Source organism: Daphnia carinata, chromosome 1 (assembly GCF_022539665.2).
Source record: "Daphnia carinata strain CSIRO-1 chromosome 1, CSIRO_AGI_Dcar_HiC_V3, whole genome shotgun sequence".
In the NCBI taxonomy this organism is placed as follows: domain Eukaryota; kingdom Metazoa; phylum Arthropoda; class Branchiopoda; order Diplostraca; family Daphniidae; genus Daphnia; species Daphnia carinata.
In genome coordinates this window covers 399,525-420,886 of record NC_081331.1, presented here as the reverse complement: position 1 = coordinate 420,886, position 21,362 = coordinate 399,525, and the positions used below count along the sequence as shown (strand labels likewise).

General features: G+C 40.8%; 2 protein-coding genes across 8 annotated transcripts in view; both read left to right on the top strand.

The window, feature by feature from the left end:
* The window catches only part of LOC130692431 (phospholipid hydroperoxide glutathione peroxidase-like), a 43,634-nt gene that overhangs the window by 18,893 nt on the left and 3,379 nt on the right, over positions 1-21,362 (top strand). The window lies entirely within an intron of this gene.
* On the top strand, positions 863-21,131 carry LOC130692433 (fasciclin-2-like). 7 transcript variants are annotated; one of them, XM_059496624.1, is made up of 17 exons: positions 863-1,427; positions 8,988-9,159; positions 9,574-9,594; positions 10,188-10,333; positions 10,411-10,545; positions 11,465-11,750; positions 12,866-12,989; positions 13,173-13,449; positions 13,572-13,795; positions 13,935-14,076; positions 14,161-14,346; positions 14,903-15,168; positions 15,254-15,440; positions 18,176-18,349; positions 18,960-19,065; positions 19,368-19,496; positions 19,818-20,100. In XM_059496624.1, exons 1-17 carry the CDS (start codon positions 1,331-1,333, stop codon positions 19,999-20,001), a joined length of 2,856 nt encoding a protein of 951 aa, XP_059352607.1. In that variant the 5' UTR covers positions 863-1,330; the 3' UTR covers positions 20,002-20,100. The 7 variants fall into 7 exon arrangements, with proteins under 7 accessions (XP_059352607.1, XP_059352617.1, XP_059352620.1 ...); XM_059496634.1 differs by having other exon boundaries at positions 14,161-14,292; positions 19,818-20,099; XM_057515544.2 differs by lacking the exon at positions 19,818-20,100 and adding an exon at positions 20,254-21,131 and having other exon boundaries at positions 865-1,427.

Here is a 21,362-nt window from a genome sequence, read left to right as displayed (position 1 = left end):
GGAATAACTGCCGTATAACCGTACTAAAAAAAAAGAACCCTGTAGCATTAAACGGAGGGGGGGCCCACAACAACAACACAAAAAGAGCAGCAGATGAGGGGTTGACATGGTTGTTTGCCACACAAAAAAAAAAAATTTCAAATGTTATGCAAATCCTGTCCAGACCAGGCTAAGGCCCAGAAGCTAAAAGTCAAACGAATAAACTCTCTTTTCTGCTGTCTCTGGGCTTCGTTTCTTTTTGAACCAACCGGTTTTTTTCAGTCGATCCCACTCGACTGATAACAACATCTGTCGTCGTCCATAACGGTTAGTTCTGTGGCTGATGGACGATACTGTGTGGCTCCACAACACCGCCACCCATTGCCGTGTGTTTCTCTCTTTTTAATTCACAGAATTTGTTCTTTTTTTGTTTGTTCCACTCGTGGAAATGTATGTATCTTTCAAACTTGTAATGTAGGCAACAAACACACAAAGAAACAATGGGATATTAGTATTGAAATGGAAAGCGACGCCATTTTGTTCGTTTTCTTGGCCTTGTTTATTGATCGCAATCGACTACATGTTCTGCTGTGTGGGGGCAACTTCTGCATTTTGCAAGAATAGAAAATCTATACATTAAGAATGTGTCATTGAACATTCATCAGAAAAATAAAAAAGAAATAGTTGGGCTGTTGCATCAAACGGCCGCCAGGGGAAAAAAAAGGAAAGCTAGCCTTGCCGCCCTGTTTTTCACTTTTCACCCAGTCGCAATGGCGGCTTTCCGCTAGAGGCGCCACGAGGTGTGGGTTCGTCAGCCTCGCGGTAGCGATTCGACTTGTCGGTTAGTCCGTTGATTTCAGTGTAGTTGCGCGGGATCGGAGCGAACGGTTTGTCGTCTCGACTCTTCTCGTGTCTTTTTTTTCTTAACGTGTTCCCTGTGTATTCGGTGAAATCACAACAAAAAGGAAAAGGTACGAAAACGAGAAACGCACAACAACTCGTCGCAACCCACATTTCAATCTCCTTCGTTAAATCAAAGTAAAAAGGGGGAGAGAGAGAGCCAATCACGATTGAAAAAAAATCGAAATCGTTCTTTTTTGTTTTCTGTTCGTCTTGGGGTTTGTGTTTGCTCACGGCGAGAGTCCAGGTGCGTCATTATACCTGGGGAAAACACGAAAAAAAAAAAGAAGGTGTGCTTGTCTCTCACGGTGACTAGTGCGTTGGAATTTTATCGGCTCTACTACACTGCTCGTGCACACGAAAATACACGTGTGCGTTGGTAGTGAGTGGTGTTCTCGTCATCGAGAGAAAAGAAAGCTTTCGAAGAAACATACATCACCACGAGAAAGTCATGGGAGCTGAACAGAAGAAATTTGCGACCACCGCCATGCGGCCGATTTCGTCATCGTTAATGGCCGCCGTCTACTTGATCGCCTACCTGTGTTCATGTAAGTCTCACTTCTTTTTTGTTTCTCGTTTTTATTGTATCGCACACATTCTGGTGAGAAAAAAACATTTTGATTGAGGAAATGTTTTTTTTTTTTTTTTTTTGGAGGGGGACATTCAAAGTTCTTTATTGATGAACCGGATGAAGTCAATGACGCTTCCGGTCTGTTGGAGAAAATTCGTTTTTTTTTTTTTTACCGGTGTAGGAACGAAAAATTCAATTTTATTTTTTTTACATTCAATTTCATTTTTGGGAGCTGGTGTTAAGCTTCATCGAGAAATTCGAAAACTGGTTGGGGGGGGGGGAGAACCGAAAAAAGAGTTTCAGGGCGTCTTGTGGTCGGTTCCAAATGGCTGCGGGGCACGAAAGGTGTGTACAAAGAGAATCAAACGGTAAAAAAAAAAAAAAAAAAATGTGGGAACAAGGGGAAAGAAAAATTGGGTACAGACAGGTAAACCAGTTCATCCTGAATTTCGAGATTATTGCTTTAGGAAGATTTTCTTATCATCAATTGATGTCATCAAACTAGTCGTCATCTGATTTCAGAATCAAAAAAAGGGGGAGGTGGGTGGGAGAGCGACGTCCTCCAAATTGATTTGCCAATGTTGTGCAGCAAACGTGTCAGCATTCTTTTGTACCTGATTTTCTTTTTCTTTCTTGTTCTTAATCCCTTTTAATGCATTCTAATTGGCTTGGGAACTTGTGTGTGCCAATTACCATTTTCTTGTGTTGGCTTGCGGTGAGTTGTTTCATCATGATTGGCCCAGACGGCCATGAAAAACCTATTAAAAAAGTCAGACTCTCTCTCGGCCTTTCTTTCGTGAGTTAATATGTAAAAAGTGGGGAAAACAATTTCTTTTTACGTCAAAGAAATGCGTTACACTAAGACGGAAATTCGTGTAGTAAAAAGCAAGGCAGTCGGCAGTCAAATGGCTCTCTCTCTCTCTGCCTTTTCGTGATATCCAATCAGCATAATGATATCAATACGAGTTATCGCATTTATAGGGGAGCAAAACATGGGGTGGAGCTCTCCCTTTTGATGAAGTAGACGATGCCGACCCCCCCCGTTTATTCGCATCTTGCAAAGAGGAAGGGGGGGGGGGTTTATTTCTCTTTTGTCGAAAAAAGACATGTGTATAGCATGTTCCAGTTGTACTGGATTACATCTACCAGCGAGGGGAACGGGAAATTCTATTATTATTAAAAAAGAAAGGTAATAGAAGAAATTTATAGATATCAGGCGCTCTGCGTGTTAGGCGCATCGTTCCCCTCGTATCGTTTCCATTGTGTTTTTATTTTTTGATGTATCGAAGAGTAAGGGAGGGGAGGTAGTTTTCTTTTTTCATGGGCTACTGCATTGATTCGTATGGAACGAAAGAGAAAAAAAAAGGGCCGGTTCATTTCTTCCCCCCCCCCCCCTATTTTTTGAGGGTCGAATCTTCCACCTGGGGTTTTTGAGGGTCTCTTTCACCGGGTATTTTTTTTCCAACGACCTTGTGACCCCCCTCCAATGAGAAGCTTAACTAATTGAATTTAAAAAAAAAAAAAAAGAATAGGAGAGATTCTAACGGTCTTGTGTTGTGTCTAAATATCAAAGTCGTGATACAGACTTTGGTTTTTATCGGTATTTTGGAAGTGGTGGCGCCACACATCTAAACATGCTTTTTGAGAAGAGAGAGAGACATCTTGAAATCGTTCTTTGTCGCCACTCTGCAAAGCTGTCTATAGTGTCTATAAATACCCGGAGAGAGAGCCTCTCTTTTTTTTTTTTCCCTGATGATGTTCCCAAACCACGAAAGAAAAAAAAAACGAAATTGTTTCTGTTTATAAGTTTGTGAATGGAGGAAAACGAAAGAGGTTGTACTTAAAGAAAATCGGCCCTCCCATCGACTGTTTAGACAAGTGAAGAAGGTTGTGGTGAAACACGAGCAGGTGTTGCGTCTATTTTTACGGATGACGAGAGCCATCCCGTAATAAATAAATAACAACACCTAAAAGGATCCCTTCATTTTTTTCAAGTTGAATAGCTAACCCCTACAAGTTTATTTTTTTTTTTAAATAAAAGAAAAAAGGGGGGGGGGGGACAAAGTGGTGGTAAGTCGAGAGAGAAGGGCATTGAGACGGATGAATACTCTACTTATTCAACATTAGCATATTCAAATTAGAGTGAAACCAGTTGGACGATCAGCCACTTGGCAGCTGCAGATACAACGAAAACAACCCCTCAATTGCACCACTAAAAAAAGAGGAGATTCTCCGACATCCTTATAGAGTTCCTTTTCTAAATAGAGGGGGGGGGGGATGTGTGTTTATAAAGAAATAGGGGAGTGTTATCCACTGAAGTTGTGTGTGTGCTATCCGACCTAGTTTTCTCCCTCTCTTGTATGTGTCAATAATGGGCCACATACATAACCACCTATCGCTTTTTTTCTTTCTTATTTTCTGTTTGACTAAAGTGTGAAAATAAATAAGAATAGAGGGGGACTATAATTTTCTGGCTAGTTGAGTTTCAGTCAACACACCTGGAGGCAGAGATAAACAACATTTTTTTGCTCTCTTATCCAACGAGCAAAGAGAAGATTATAACTCTGTCAATATTCTTTTTGCTTAGCATCTTGCGCACCTTTTCTAAAATTCTGGAACGCATAATTGTATTTTTTTTTTTACCTACACCTTTCGACGTTTATAAGAGATCCATCAAAAACGCTTGAGGAATTCATTTTTTTCTTGATCCGAGAAAAAATGTTGGGCTTATAACTCGCAGCCGATTAGGGTCTAATCATCGTCATTTCCTTTTCAAAATTTATCTCTCTTTTTTTTTTATCTCCCCTGCGGGGGCAATTCGTATTGCGCTGGCACAGGTACAAAAAAAAAAAAAAAAAAAAACCAATGCGTCGATCTTTGTGTTTAAGAAACGAGAAAAAAAAAAAGAATAGTATTTCTTCTTTCTATGTATTCAAAACCCCATTTTTTTTGGAACATGAAAGGCCCTTTTGTGTTTGTTGTCGTACTCTTTTGTGTTGGCCGGTTTGTCCAGCCACCGGGACACCGACCTGAATTCGTAGATTCCATAATCGAAAAAAAAAAGAAAAAGCGGTTACACACAAAAAAAAAAAGTCGAGTGAATGACATCATTTTCAATCGTCCAAAAGTGAAGGTAAAAATTTATTTTTTTGGCACGATACCTTAGCAAGAAAAAAGGGGCCAATGACTTGTATCACATCATTCAACTTTTTTTTTTTTTTTTTTTTATTTATTCCTTTCTCAGCGTGATTTTGGCGATGGCCATTATTCCTGCCTATATCACAGTCCACCTCCCTCTGAATTTGTTTAAAATAAATTATTTCATATGTGCGTGTGCGGCTGGGAAAGGCTGAACAGCAGCCTCATTAGCATTTTGCTTATCGCGCACGACCAGTTACCGACACCAAGAACATCTGAACAGCTGAGAGAAATGATTTCCTTTTTTTTTTGCCAACGCTGCTCACATAGACGGGCACTAAATGAATGGCGTGGAAACAAAAGGGGGGAGGAGCTTTGTCTTGTCCGCGTGTGTTTTTTTGTTTTATTCTTTCTATAAATGTACGAACGCACTGTGTGTGGATCGATACGCTGGAACTATTCGAGCCCTGCCATTGGGGCACGGCTGGCCACACGCTCTGACGAATCGGATCGATAGGCGAAAATGCTAAAGCGAATGAAAGTGAACCTGATTTTTTTTTTTGCAGTTGCAGTTGCAGAGTCAAACAAAAATGGACGTGTCTAAATGCCAATAGGCAAAAAAAAAAAAAAAAAAAAAAAAATTGTCTTTGACGATGTTGCGAACGGCACCTTATCCGAGATCGATAACGTCTACAAAGTGAATGTAATAAAATGGAAAGGCAAACTGAAAAGATGAAGCTTCTCTCTCTCTTTTTTTTTTGTTTTATTGTTTGCCGCATCTTTCGCACGCGAGGCCAATCTCTGATCGATCCGTTTTCCATCAATTTCGTTTTGGCTTTGGCGTCTCTTTCTTGCGTGACTCGTTCACTACCATCGTCTTGTTACATCTTTTCTATTTTTTTCTTTTTCTTTATTTTGCTGCTCACGTCCTTCCCGCCAAGCCAGTTTCCGGCTCTCAAATCCAATTGTGGGTTGGCTCCGCCCACGTCCCTACACCCTGAAAATCGTAGAAATAGAAGGGGGATGTTCAATTTTTATTTTTCAAACAGAAAATAAAGACCCAACTGTCGGGATCTGTCGGATTTTTGTCTTTTTTTTTTTTTTTTTCACGTCTGGTCAATTCAACGCCACGTCCTTTTTACAACAAAAATCGAGGGGCTAGTCGGTTGGCAGAGCCCGTCATTTTTCATCTGGATGCGAGAAAGGTTTTTCTCTTGTTTTTGTGGTCGAGACCTTAAAAAAAAAAAAAGAGAATTCGTCTTTTGACCCTCGGAAAAAAAAAAGACGTGAAGATGCGCATCTTATTTAACGCGTGATGATGCACAATGGGCGGAGGGGCAAAGCCGTTTTTTTTTTTATAAATTGAATCCCTTAAAAAATGTCTTCCATTCGTGTGTTGGACATCTTGATAATGGTGGCGAGTTTGTGGGAAGGAGATTGACATTAGCAGATGATCTGTGCGCTGATATCCATTAGCCGATGACGTCATTCTCGCAAGTCGTTAACGCAACTGTTAAGCACTTGAATGTGAAAAGACAACAGACGGTCGGGGCCAGAAATAACAGCAATCATATCGCATAATGGAAGCTAACGAGCTTCTTTTTCTTGTGTGCTCCCCCCTCTTCATTCTGTTAACCTCTACGAGACAATCAGGATAACAATCTTTTCAGAGTGAAACAAGGTCGTTGGGGTGTCACGCGATGATCCATCAATTTCTGAAAGGAAAAAAAAGAAAAGAAATGAAGTTACGTGGCTTTCATCGATATGGTCGTAGGCGAAAACATCTTTTTTGGGCAAAAGCCCGTCGTCCAGCTTCGACAACTTTCTCTTTCTCCTGTCGTTCGTCACTGTCGGTCAAACTGTCCCCCCCTTCTCCAAAAAATACAACGAGGACACAAACACTCCAATGGTTTTTCTACAAACTATCGAGAACTGTTTTATTGTTGCCCGATTTTTTTTTTTTTGGGAACGTCATTTCGCTTGATGAATTGCTTTGCTCCAAAAATGGCCTGTCGTGCAATGCGGAGGCGACATCTATCAGCTCCGAGGGGCTACACAGCAGCTGGCCATTGCGCACGGGATTTATGTACGGGTGTTGCGATTCGTCCAACTGTGAAACAAGAAGCTTCTTTTCCCGGACATGTGAGACACGAAGCCGGTACTTTTTTGTTTTTTGTTTTTTTTTTAGAGAAGCTTTGCACCGTCGCCCCTCTCTCCCATCTTATCTATAAAAAAAAAAACGTGTGTGTAAAATAAAAGAAAAAAAAAACTGCAGAACAAATGGTGTGATAAAGAGAAAGTAGGAACAAGGGCTCTGACGTCATACGTGCTGCAAGGAACACGTTGAACGAAATTGGCTAGAATTAAATAGACGATATACGTGTATAGTTCGGGAGTATCCATTTTTCGATCGTGAATGGTGAGAAATCATGACAGCGGGTTGTATTCAAAGTGGCAACTTCAAAGAGAGGGTTGTTTTTGGGGGGGCCAAGAGAGGGGTGAAAGGAATTGGAAAAGTGGTTTCCAGCGGTGAACGGACTGCGGTGAAAGTCCGAGTGGGTTAGAAATCAATCTCTGCCCCGACTCAAAAGGGGTCATTCATGTCCGGTTGTTGTTCCTTTCTCATGTTGTTGTTGTTGTCAACGAAGCACGTATACAATAAATGTCGAAAATCGACGCGTGGCATCAGCGGATTATGCCGGAAGAAGAAGAAGAAAAAAAAAAAAAAATCCCATAGCATCCGCATTTGATGGGGGGGGGGGGACCCCTATAGAAAAAAAAACAAAACCGGATTCACGGCGAGTGAAGTTTCCCCTCCTGCCAACGTATGGCATCCGATGATATTTGTATGGAACACAGTTGTAGCCACTACCACCATCTTTTTTTTTTTTTTTTTTTTTTGTATAGTTGCCTTCGTCATCGCATTGCCACGCACAATGTGAACGGATCAATACTCGACGGGGAGTGCCGTGTGTATATATATATATGCGCCTTACTCCCACCAACTACTTTTCTTTCTCATCTATACCCGCGGTTGGACGAATTCCGCCGTCGGATCCGCTAGATCCGATGCGGATGGAGTCACACCCTTTCGCTTCTCGGCGGGATATAGCGCAGCCTGGGAAACAAGAAAAAAAAAATGGTGGGGGGGGGGGGGGGTTAGGGAGAAGAGTTTTGATTTTTCTTTACTTCAAGTATTAAGTCGTTTTAAATATTCCCGCACATTTTTTTGTTTTTTGTTTTGTGAAATGAGAAAAAAGAAAATGAAGTTTTCTAACATTCTTGAACCAATTTCCCTTTGTTGAAATAGTATTTTTTCCTACAACAACAACAACAACAACAGCGACGATGATGAGGATCACGGGGGCCATGAGAGTTTGCGGCGCTATTTTTGGGTTAACGCGTTTTCTTACGTTCATTTCCCACATTCTTTTTTTTTTTTTTTCCGAGTTGTTTGAAACGGGCTCAACGTGAACCACCTCTCCCCGCGACGCTGTTGGAAACAAAATGGAAAGAAAACACAAACCAAAAAGCTCCCCAAAAACAATGTCTTATTTTAAGGGCGAATTGTGGAAAAACGTATTACGATGGAATATGCAGCAAGAACACGTGTAAGTTTATCTTGATGGACGAGTGACATGTAAAATCCTAGGCTCGTTGAAAAAAAAAAAGAATTGGCTTTTTTTTTTTGTTTCGAGTGCGTCTAATCGCATGACTCACCAGCACGCAACTGAAAATCACGAGGGTAAGGGAGGAGTTGGGCCTGTTTTTGACAGATGAATCGTCCTTTTTTTTTTTTTTAGCGACTCAAATCTGTTTAAAATAGAAAAACGTGTGTTCTCTTTGAAAATGATTCGCTAAAAAATAAGTAAGGGCGTCAATATAAAGATACGGCACGAAGAAGAGGCGCCGATGACGTCGTCAACACAATGCCCTCCCCCAACGAAAAATGGCTCATCGATTATCACGTCTGAATACTCTTCGTCTATCGCTTTCGCTCTGTTACACACACGGTAGATATTGAATAGGAAATCAAAGAAAATGGGTCAAAAGAAAAAAAAAGGGGAAAGCCGATTTCAATCTAAATGATAATGGATGTGAATTGTAGATGATCCTCTTTCATGCGTGTCACTGGCAAATGGAAAAAGATGAAGTGGTCGCACCAATATTTGATAATGTGTGAAAAACATCAAAATGTACATCCGTTTGATTTTTTTCTATTTTTATCGTTCAATAAATGAATGGGAAAAAGGATGTAGCCAATTGTAGTAGCAGTACTAGTAGTACGTGAATGAAATGAATGGAAATCAAATTGAAAGGTTGAAAATTCATCGTTTTCAATCAATTGAAACATATTTATTTGATTAATCTAATGTTCCATTTTCACTTGACATGGCAGTGGCTGGAGCTCAAGAGGCGCGTTTAGTGATTCTGCCCGACGGCGGTAATTTGATCCGACCCGTTGGCGCCAACATCGTCCTCACCTGTAAAGGTGAAGTGCCCGATCCCGACCTGATTAGCGACTTGCGCTGGCTCGGACCCGATGGCCGCGATCTGCCCAATGGAGACAGGTAAAACACAAAAAATTGTATTATTTTTTTTTTTTTTCTTTTGAAACCGCCAAACATTTTTGGAGGAAGGGGGGGGAGGTCGTTACTGCAGCTGTTGACAGCTAATGGTTTTCTGTTTAAAACAAAAACAAAAGACAATGGCCCCAAATCCACACTCGGTACAACTGAATTTGAGTTGGGGGTTCTTGCATCTAGGGCATTGTCAGTTAATGAGGTTAACCACAGGAGGCATTGTTTTACATTAACATATTTTTTTTTTTAAGCGTATGATTGAATTCATTTCTACGAACTTCTAACGGTTTAAACGCCTTTCACTGCTGGATGCCTTGATCAAGGGATTCTCGTTCAGTCAGTTCATTGTAACATTTTTTTTTTTTTAATCAAAATTGAAACAACGTGATTGTTTCTTTGCAGCGGTGAAGCTGATAATTCCAGGTAAAGAGAACACGTTTTTTTTTTAGGTCGTCGTGTGACTTTTGAATGGCTCTCTTATTTTTCGCTAGTTTATGTGCCGTGTCCGTCCATTTTTTCCTCCTTATTTTGAATTGGTTAAAAGCTTTCGACTAGCTGCTGATTTATTGGATGTGAAGGCGATCTCGTTTGAATGCCGAAAGCCATCAAATGTTACTACCCTTATCAATAATGGGACAAGTGCAAAGTGTATAGATTTTGCATAGACGGATGACGTCATTGGCCTCTTTTTGTTTTCCTTTATGATTTGAATGAAACGTTCAACCTTTCGCCTCTTTCTGATTGCGCCACCTGAATACAGCATGTGTGTGTGTGTGTGTGTAATTTATCGATCACATGATGATTGATTGTGTTTTTTGTTTTCATATTTTTCCCATAGCGTATGTCTGTGTGCCTGATATCATTTGGCTGCTGCAGCGTGTGCACGCCAGCTGGGCTGATTTATTTATTTTTATATGTTACGCCATAACGTAGTTAGCCCCCTTTTTTGAGGGACAAACGTGAGCCAAGAAAAAAAAAAAATCTCAATAACATGTTTGTCGCTTTTGTTTTTATAGGATCTCGTCTGAGGAGCTGGTCAGCGATGTCGGTCGCATCCTGTTCATCAAAGGACTTCAAGAAGCCGATAGCGGCAAGTATACCTGCTCTGCTGTCTACACGAGCAGCCAGCGCCTCGAGGCTCACGTTAACCTCACTACCATCGGTACATAATCAATTGTTTTATCCCTTTTGATGATTCATTCATTCATTTTTTTTTTTTTTGTGGGGGAATTAAATCAGTCGGCATCACATGGGAGGATGCGCCAACGGAACAGTCGGCCATCTTTGGACAACCTTACAAGGTCCGTTGCGTCGTGCGAGCCAACCCACCGGCAACGATCGACTGGCAAAAGAACGGCGTTGGATTCCCTACGAGTACGTTTTTTTTTTTTCAAAATATTCTATTTTGCTATTGTCACATTTGATGAGGGGCATATCATTATCGCCTTGTTTTTTTTGTTTTTTTTGTGTCGTCGTTGTCTACTCGTCACACGATTGTTTCTGGAACCGTTCCAGGCCAATGTTCATTGAATACGTCGGCGGCTTTTAGAAGAGGAGAAAAAGAATTGCTTGATGGGGACATTCTGCTTTTGCGTATGCATGGAATATATAGACAGACTAGGGAAAGTAGATCGTCGACAGCAAGAAATTCTCTGTTCTCACTCGGTCCCAAATGGACCGAAAACATTCCTCTCCCCCTCCATTTTTTTTTTTTTTGTCGTGTCGTTCTGTTTTTGCCGGCCGACTGGAAAGCATCTGCGTCGTGTCTCATTTAAATATCAAAAGGAAGCGTCGGATCGCCAGCCTTTGAACAAGGGAGGGGACGCTCGACCACGCCCTTAACAAGTTGAAAGAAAACGAGGGACTTTATTTTAAAAAGAAAGTTTGGAAAAAATGAAATTCTGAAAAAAAAAAAATGCAGACAAGTTGACAGTGCCAAACCGGCTGTCGTGAATCAATTGGATTCTTTTTTTTTTCCTTAACCCCCGTCTTTTAAGTTGGCCCCTTATACGCGTGCCCAGCATCATTGGTGAAGCAGGGGACGATTTTCTCTCTCTCCTTTTCGGTGTGTAATCCACTGCCAAGAAAGCGTGTCGTTTGCATAATTCAACTACAAACTCTTGGGGCTGCTTTTTTTTTTTATCGCTCATTGGGTCGATAGTTTTTTTTGTTTTTTTTTTTAATTAAACAACATACACTGTACACGTAGTTTTTATATGTCGCTTAACAAATTATTGTGGAGGGTTGCAGCCCGCGTTGTTCTAATTTTAAATATTTGAATTTCCAACAACAGACAACCAGTACGTGATCGAGAACGACGGAGTGCTGATCCGCGAAGTGAGCCTCGAGGACGACACGTATTTCACATGCCGGGCGCGAGTGCAGACGACCGGCCAGCTGGAAGACCGACGCATCCGTGTCGAAGTTTTCATTCCGCCCGAGTTCATGCGCGAGCCGGTCAACACGTCCATCGTCGAAGGCGAGGGCGGCATCATGGAGTGCCAGGCCTCTGGTAAACCCGACCCCGTCTACACTTGGCTCGATCGCAACAACCAGAATCTCAACCTCAACCGCGAACGGTATTCATTTCTTTTTTTTTAATTGCCAAAGTTGATGTGGGTGCGGTTTAAATATTTTTTTCCTACACGAGATGACGTTGGCAAAACTTATCCGAGTCCCGCACTCGATTTCCCATTGAAAAACGAGACGCTTGGCAATTTCTAATGGTCGATAAATTTTGCCGTCCGTAACATTCGACAAACATTTTTCTTACAGATTTATGTTATTTAAACGGAACTCACGCTTCCGTTTTTACATGCAAAGTGAAGGACTTGCCCGTCGCTTGTTGCTGGGTGGTACGAAAATGTTCCAAAAATGGAGGGGGGAAGGATCCGACTCATAATTTTTGGGGTTTTTTTTTTTTCGTGGAAAAACATTTTCTCTTTATACATTTTCTTTTTTTTTTTTTTTTGGTTATTACATTCCACGTTGTGTAGTTGTCGTGGGTTTGGCGTGATTCCAGTACCGCGGGCAACGAGTTCACGGGGCTGGGCCCAAGAGCCCTTTCTCAATTGACTGGCTGTGTGTGTGTGTGTGTGTGTGTAAAAACTGTGGTGTGCAACCGTTAGAACAATAGCAGGAAAATCATCAATAATGATGACGAATGAGACTGCGAGAGAACGGAACAACAACAAACGTGGAAGTGCAATCATGATAGAGGAAGTGTGTACGCGCGCGCGCGCGCTCTTTTCTATTCACACCAATACTGTTCCGTTCGATGACAATGACGGAGACCGAAACACACGTGTCTAGTCAAACCGGAAACTTTACCTTTATTGGCTTATGTCGGGAGGACGCGTTGAAAAAATCAGTGGCTAGAGAATAAAAACAAAGTTGAAAGTCAATAGTTTTGTTAGGGGGACGATCCCGACACGGTGCAAACAAAATACCGTCGTCTGTGTGTTGTTTAAATGACTTGAAGAAAATGGAAACCTTTTCAATGAAAATGGAATCCTTAGAAGAAAAGAAAAGGTTTTTTTTTTTTTATTGAGGAAAGTTATTTACGTTGTGTTATTGGAGCCTTGCTGTTTGTAAGGGGAAACGTAATCAGTAGGCGAGATTTATTGTTCTACGGTTTTCCTTTAAAAACGAATTTAAGATCGTCATTTTAACTTTTATTGTTTTTGTTTTCTAGATTCATCGTTGATGAACAAACAGGCCGTTTGACGATCATGGACACCAAGCGGACGGACGAAGGCGAGATCAAATGTTTGGTCGAAAATCGAGCCGGCAAAATTCAAAAAACCGCCTATTTGAAAGTAAGAAAACACAAAGGACTTTTTTATTATTATTATTTTCTGAAATCGTTTCATCTCGAGCTATAAATTCACTTGTAGACCTTGGATTTTTATACGGCACGTTAAATCAACAAAAGGGGCCCTTGACATTTACTATATCCCTTTTTTTTTTTGTTGTTTTTGTTTCCATGGTGATATCATCAGGTGATTATGAAGCCGGCGGTGGTCGAGTACCTGAACGCGTCGGGCATCATGGGCCGGGAAGTCAGTCTGACGTGTAAAGCTTCGGGCGATCCGCTGCCGGAGGTGACCTTCTTGAAAGAGGGCACGTTGATCCCGTACACGCTCGGCGTCCAGAATTCGGACGATCGCATCATCGTCGACACGAGCCGCGAGGGAGAATACGCTCAGGCGCGTCTCGTCATCCGCGACCTGATGCGCTCCGACGACGGCCTTTACGCTTGCATTGCCAAAAATTCCGGTACGTTCCGTCCTTCTTCTCTCCATCGCTCATTTTCACGCAGTTTTATTAAAGAGAGCGCTTTTCTCCCTGAGGGCTCATTATTAAAAATTTACTTTAATAACCGCACTCGTTGGGATTAGGCGGCAATTACACCAAAAATGGTCACATTACGGTCGAATTCCCGCCGTCGTTTGCCCTGACGCCAATGAGAGAGGCTTGGTCGTGGGACAATCATTTGGTCAACCTTACCTGCCGAGCCGAGTCCATCCCCAACGCCACCGTCAGCTGGTTCCTCAACGGACGCAATCTCGAAACCGACTACAATATCCGCATGCACGCCTTTAACGGCGAGAGCACCATCACCGTAATGTACTTTTTTGATCTCATCAATCAAATCAAAGAGGGACAACGCACGTCTCTCGTGATTTGTCGTTTACATCATTTGATTGTGCCTCTAAAAATGGGTCTGTGTGTCCTACTTTTGATGTATGGGGATGTATCAGGTGACGCCAGTCGATCTCAGTTATTACGGTACCTATCGCTGTCTGGCCATGAACATTCACGGAAAGGACGAGCACGCCATCGAGCTGCGTGAGGCTCGACCGCCCGGCCCGCTTCTCCAAGTCAAATTCGAGACCATTACCGGTACGTGTGATTTGATTTTTTTTTTTTTTTTTTTTTTTCCTTTGATTAGAGAAGATTATTTGATTGTAATTCGTTTTCGAATAGCTACGACGATCACGTTCAACTTTATCGGCCCGGTCGACCATGGCGGTCTGCCCATCGAGGCCTTCTCAGTTCAGTACAAATTAGCCGGCCAAGTTTGGGACGAGAAACCTTTGCAGCGCGTCTGGCCTGTCGGTGGGCACAACCAATACTACAATTTGCATGACTCGATGTCGCACGCGAGCACCGGTTCGTTATCTCCCCTTTTTCATTTGAATTTTACCTGCCTTCTCATTTCTTTGAATTCATAACGCCCAAATATGAATCATTTGTCCCGGTTTGAGCCGGCACAGTGCACTCTCGTATCGATTTCCCTTTGCCTTTTCTCACTCCCCTTTTCGTATCTCGGCAGCACTAGCTGCAGCTTGTTTTTGGCCCCCGTCCGTTATTGATCTGACGGAGCTCTTTCGTATATACAGAGAGTCTCTCTCTCTCTCTCTCTCCCAACCAACGACAGAGAGGACCGGACGGTTATTGATCCAGCAGCTCTAGGGGCTGTTTCTGCATGCGCTATTCGTTCTTTTCCTTTTTTAAGACAACTTGTCTCCCTCTTTTCCTCTCAATGTATAGCCTATCTGTCGACTTTGGCCTCTTCCCGCCAGAGGAAAAACTGCATGGCTAATCATACGTAAATGCCCCGGAATGGAAAGGAATGATGATGATGGGCTCTTTTTGAAAATCGACAAAAAATGGATGGTCTAATGGATTTCCCATCTGTGTGTGTGTGTGTCAAATGACATTGTAGATATCCCGTACATTTTGGAGAATCTGGAGCCGCAGACGATGTACACGTTCCGGTTCGCAGCCAAGAACCAGGTTGGCTACGGCGAGTGGTCGCGAGACGAGACGCACACGATGCCCAAACGGGCCGCTCCCGAGGAGCCCTACATCATCGCCAAAACGGAGAACAAGATCGTCTCCACTCCGTATCCCGATCGCTACGAGCTGCTCTGGTCTGCGCCGCCCAACAATGGCGAACCCATTGATTACTTCGAAGTCGCTTATTACCCCGTAAGGATTTTTTTTTTTTTTTTTCATTTTCGTTTTGAAATGCAAAAATAATCGACGTCGGTTTTGTTTTTTGTTTTTTCTAAAGGTGCGCAATACATCGGCTGGATTGATCGAAGCCGGCCAGTTGGTCCGCACTCAGGTACCCTACCCGGCCAACGTCCGTTTCGAAATGAAAAACCTGAAAGCTGATACGATTTACCGCATCGAGTTGAGGGCACATAACGTCATTGGATTCAGCGCTCCCGCCGAGATCCTCCTACGCACAGCCAAAGGTCAGTTTCAATATTTTTTTTTTTTTTTTTTAACATAATTATTTCCTCTTCTCCGTCTTTCCTTATTTCGTATTTTTTTTTTATTAAGCTGTAAAAGAACATTTTTAGAAAATCGTCATTTTTGTTTTTTTTTCCGAGTCAGTTTAATAAGGGGCCGATTTGTTTTTATCGTTTTTTTTTTTTCATAATTTCCCCGTCGTCATTTCTGTTTTTGATTGGCGCTTTTGAACACTTGTTTTTTTTTTCTTGGTTTTTTCGTCCTTTTTTTTTTTTGTTGTGTTCGTTTTGCGGCGGCGGACTCTACTACACCCTACACACATACACATTCCACTGTACGCGTGGTATATATTTTTGGAACAATTATAGATCCTTCTCGCTCGTCGGGCGGCGTGGCGGAAGGTTCCAGCCAGTGGTCCACAACTACTTCCGGCTCACACCCTACTTCTACTCCTCCTACTCCACATTACACCACCGCTATCTGCTCCTCCTTGTTCCTCATCCTCTCCTTCTTCTTCTAATAAAAAAAAAAAAAAAAAAATTTGAAATTCAGAAAATTTTTTTTTTTTTTCTTTTCTGCTAACTGTTGCATCGTCGTCGTTTGCTTTTATTCCAATTGACCATATAGACAACAATTTGAGGGAAGATAATCATTTTTTTTTTTTTTTTTGTTGGGGGTGGGGATTTTTATTTCCAAACTGTGCTGCAACGTAGAGCATTTACACAAACACACGAAAAAAGATTTGCTTCTCTGTCTCCCCTCGCTGTTTCTTCCTTTCTTCTACTGCTTATCACAACAGCTTTCAACAAAAAGAACTAAATCGAATGTTTCGATTAAAAGAAAAAAACAACATAGTAACTAACAATAATGAATAATAATAACTTCCCATTTCTTTTTTTTTTTTTTACAAAAGCAAACAATTCCGAATTTTAAAGCAAAAAAAAAAAAATGTTTTGATTTTTATTTTTTAATTCTGAAAAAAAAAGAACATAATTCTTTTAACCATTCCAATGTGTTGTCGTGTCTTCATATCTTTATATATATATATACACACACAATGTAGGCTGTATGTATATATAGAGACCTTTTTCTTTGAGTTTGAGTGTGTGTCATTGATGATGAAACGCGCAGTAGTTCTGAATCCCCCACCCCCTACCCAGCGAACAAAAAGAGAGCCAATGTCTGTACACAATAAGAATTAGAAAAAAAAAAACAAACAAAACATGTGTGTTAAGAAATTATTAAATGCTGGCGGCTGAATATCTTTTAAAAATAGAATGGGGAGTTTTTTTTTTTTCTTTTGCAATCATTTCAATATATATATATACCGTGTCATCTCTATTTGAAAGAAAACACTACAAAAAATGTGCATGTTATGGCCTCTTTTTGATTTGATCTAACATGGCTTCTTGATCCCCTTTGATCTTTAACCCTCTTTGTTTTTACTTTAAATCTTCTCCCCCCCTCTACACATTTTCTTTGGCTTTCCCGAAAAGAAAAAAAAAATCTCCTTGATCCCGAAATTCTTTTACGCTGAACCTTTGGATTGTCTTCTCCTTATGTGCTACACACACACACACAGACTTATCGGATTTTTTGAAAACTAAATATCTTCAAACAATTGGTTCACTTCCCAAGACATTTTGAGATGCCTATTTAGTGATCTCTCGTTTAAAAAAAAAAAAAAAGGAAAACAAACAAGAATTTTAAAGCTTTTTCCCTTTTATTGCTCCCTCTTCTGCTCGATCTATTACATTAAAAAAAGAAATAACTAAGAGATGATTTTTTTTTGGCCCAAATGTTTTTTTTTTTTTTTTTTTTTTTGCTGTCATGTTCATTTTCCTCCTGTCCCCTCCTCCGACTCTATCAACTTTGATTTCCGGAACAATTACATTAATCCCGACACATTTCCCTCCTATCTCTCGTGAGTTTTGTCTCAAAATGAAAGAATTTCTTTTTTATTTCCCCTTTTTGAGACGATCGAAAAACGATCGAGAGATCAAAAACAGGAAACAAAAAAAAAACTCCCAACAAAAAGAAAAAATTTAAATGAATAAAAATCAATAAAAGTTTGAAAAATAAAAAAAAAAAAGACGAAAATTTCCAGAATACACGGTTTTGTTTATTCGCCCCAGAAAGGAAAAAAAAAATATATAAATTAAAAAAAGTTAACGATAAAACAGAAGTGAACCAATCATAAATTTCAACATGTCCTTTTTTTTTTTGGCAATCTGTTTTGGTTTAACCGATCATGTAAAAAATAATATTTAATAGGCGAATAGTGCAGTAGTCATTCCTTTTCCCCTCTCCGCCCAGTAAAAAAACAATTTACCTTCCGTTCAACTGGCTTTTTATTGTCGTTTGTCCTATTGTGTATTGTCCTTTATAGGAAGAAGAGGGGGGTAGCGCTATACTACTTTGCATATTTAGAATTGTATAGAAATTTGTCCCAATGATTTTAGCGAAATTAGAACAAGACGAATGTGAAAAAGAGAGAAAGAGAGAGATAGAGTGTTTATATGTTTCAATTGTGTCGTTCGCTTTTTCTTATTTTAAACGATCACAAATGAATATTGTAATTTTGTAGAGAGAGACAAAGAGGTAGCAATGTAGACGTATGAGTAGCGAGACGAAAACAAAGAGCCAGCAAAAAACAACAAATAACCTCTGACACACGAATTTGTCTGTCGCGTTATGGGGTGTGGTGCGTTGGCCTCTCTCTCCCATACACATACAGACGCTGCCACCGTTGAATTAGGAACGACGACCACCGCCTTGCCTCGCGAAACTGCGTCGCCGTCCCAGCCGCAGTCCAACACCATCCCTTACGTCATCATCGGCGTCATAGTCGCAATCCTCGTCTTTATCGCCTTGATCATCGACGTCTCCTGCTATTTTGTCAACAAAAAAGGTAAAACATTTTTTTTTTTTTTTTAAGTAAACGAACTCTCGACGTCGTGACGTCATTTTTCTACATTGTGTCGACGCCCATTGTCGGCTGTTGCTTGCGTTGAACGAGCTGCATATCATTAAGCGACCAGACATCATCAATTTTTGTCTCGGCACTTTGCTCGCCTTCTCCTCTAAACTTTTTTTTTTTTTTTTATGGTGCCCGCTATAATAAAAAAAAAAAAAAAGGGAGGAGGGGAAACTTCGGCGTCGTTCCGCGTTCGGGAGTTTTGTCGTCTCGCAATAAAGAAACAGCAGAGTTTGTCGGTTCCCCCCTTTTATTTTTTTGAAATGCCCCCATCATTCATGAAATGAAAGCAATTCGCTCGCACTCGGCAATTACATGCTTTTCGGGAAAGTGGTTGGGAATTTTTGTACTCACGAAACCAGTTTAAAAAAAAAAAAAAGAAAAACGGGTAGCAGTTGGTAGTGCCCTCCGGCAGCTGTTGTTTTTCTTTTATCCAACGCCATCTAGCGCCCGTAATTAGACCTATTGTTGAATTCCCAAAGAATGTGACAGATGCACTTTTTCAAGCATGACATTAACTAAAACGATGCATTTTGTTTTTCAGGTTTAATATACGTAATTTGCAACCGATCGGGACGGAACAAAGGTAGTGGCCGCAAAGGCAGCAACAAAAACTCTGCGCTCATGGAAGGTGGCAAAGATGAACACAAGTAAGTGACCCTATTTCTTTTGTCTTTCGTTCCAACGTCTTTCGTATTCGTTTCTTCACGTACAATCATTGGCCTATCTTCGTAGCTTTGTCGTAACAATTTCCGTACAAATTAGAAACAAAACAAAAGATCTGTTTTATGATCATGGGTGGTAACCTGTTCGTTTATAGTCCGTACTGTCTTCTGTAGTCGTTTAATTTCGCCCTTTATAATTCATCGTTTGTGTCCTTTTTTCAAAAAAAAAAAACGTCTTCTCTGTCTATTCGTCTTTGGCTTCTGTGTAATACGTGTCCGTGTCTCAGTGACGAGAAAACGCCTCTGAGAGAAGTGACGGTCGAGTTTCAGGATGCCTCCCGCGATCCACCGAATGACGTTCAACAGCAAAAACAACAGACGGCCCAAGTCGATCAACCTAGTCCCACTTTGATCAAGTATATTTCTTCTTTTCATTGACCCCTTTCTAGGAATGCCTTTTTTGTTAGTTGTTATTGATGTTGGTTTTGGGTAGCTGATGGTGTTGGTACTTTTCTTTGGGGAGGAAAAAAACGTTGTTTATATTTCGCCTCAGCCTTCTTCATTACCGCTTTCTGCTCTTTTCCTGTAGTTGTTTATGCCTGGTTCATCCGGTTTGATTTATTAGCCAAGTTTGGTTATTATTCAGTTGTTGTTTTATTTATTTACTTTTAGTTTATTTATTTATTTTTCTTCCGCCTTTCTGCACGCTTGGTCTTATCATTTTCTGTTTCCGGTAGAGCTCTGCGTTTTGCTGGCGGTAAACTGCACAAAACTCAAGTAACTGCTCGCTGGCCGACTAACAATCCTCATAACACCGGTTTGTTGGCAACAGACGATCGGTCAATTGGAAGAGGACCAACTAGTCGAGAGCCCCACCAGCCGTTAAACAGACGATTCGAGCCCCTCCATTCCGACATTTAAAGCTGGAAACCATTTTTTCTACTTTTCTTCTTCCTCTTTCATCTTTTTCATCATCTTCGCATCTTTCTCAAACACCATTACGTATAACACACGCAGACAAATGCTTTTTTTTTTTTTTTTTTTTGCTTGGCTATCAATTTCAAGATAATTTGTACTATAATCAATTAACGTTCTATTGTGCATCCCAATTTTACAAAGGCATTTTTTTTTTTTGTTCATTGAAACTAATGGATTGAAATGATTGGACGTTAGTGACGACCAGAAGGAGTTGATCAAGGACGATGCGACGGACATCAACAACGGCCTCAAGAAGAGCGCGTCCAAGTCCAGCGTGGCCAAAGATTCACCAGTTTAAGTTAAACATCCGCCCGTAGTTGTACTTTTTTTTTTCATTTGTATTATTATTAATTTTTTTTAATTGCTTAAAAAATCATTCGACATACCAATCAGCTCTCTATCTGCCACAGTGGAAAAAAAAAACAACCAAAATTCAAAGATCATTTTTTTTTTCAAAATCTATGCTATCCATTTCACTCTTTTCTCTTCTATTGTACGTCACGTTTCGGTTGATTTGCATTCCCCATCTATAATGATATCATAAGTGCAGTATATTATTCATATGTCCTTGCCATTGAATGATGTCTTATTTTGCTCTCTCGCAGTATCCCTTTAACTGCGTCTCTCTGCTAACGATGCATTTTCATACATGTTTGCTCTCTCGATTTGGAAAACCTACGTTGATCATCTGGACCAAGACAATAGTAGAATTTCCCTTTTGTAAACGTACGAAAAAGATAAGGCAACATTCAATATTTCTCACAGTTTTGCTCGTCAATTCGTGTAGCTCTCTTTTCTTTTTTAAGTTTCAGTTTATCGTAGTAAATTTGGATTGGTTTTAAAAACATCTCCCTTCACAAAAGAGAAGTCACGTCACCCCCATGATTTCGTTTTAATCTAGAATTTTTATGAAAACCAAAACAATTACGCTGTATGCCCCCCTCGCTCCCCCCCTTCTCTTTCTTGTTTTGTTTGGCTGCTATGAATCGTCGTGCATTTCGTGTGTGTGTCTCATTGAAAAATCAAGAGCGTATCAAATATTCAATACAGAGGAGAATTGAAAACAATTAAAACCTGGCCACTTTGTAATGTACCAGTCCTCTCCCCTATGTCCACGATCAATGTTGTTAGTCAATTATTCAGAAAGTGCACCAGTCTAGGATGGAAGGGTCCCGGCTCTATCACGCAACTTCAACGGAACTGAGAGTGATGGGCATGAGATTTACTGAAGCGACAAAACGTACCGGGCAAAAGCGACGCTAAATCTTCAAGCAACGATGTCTTTGAACAAACAACCAGCGCTT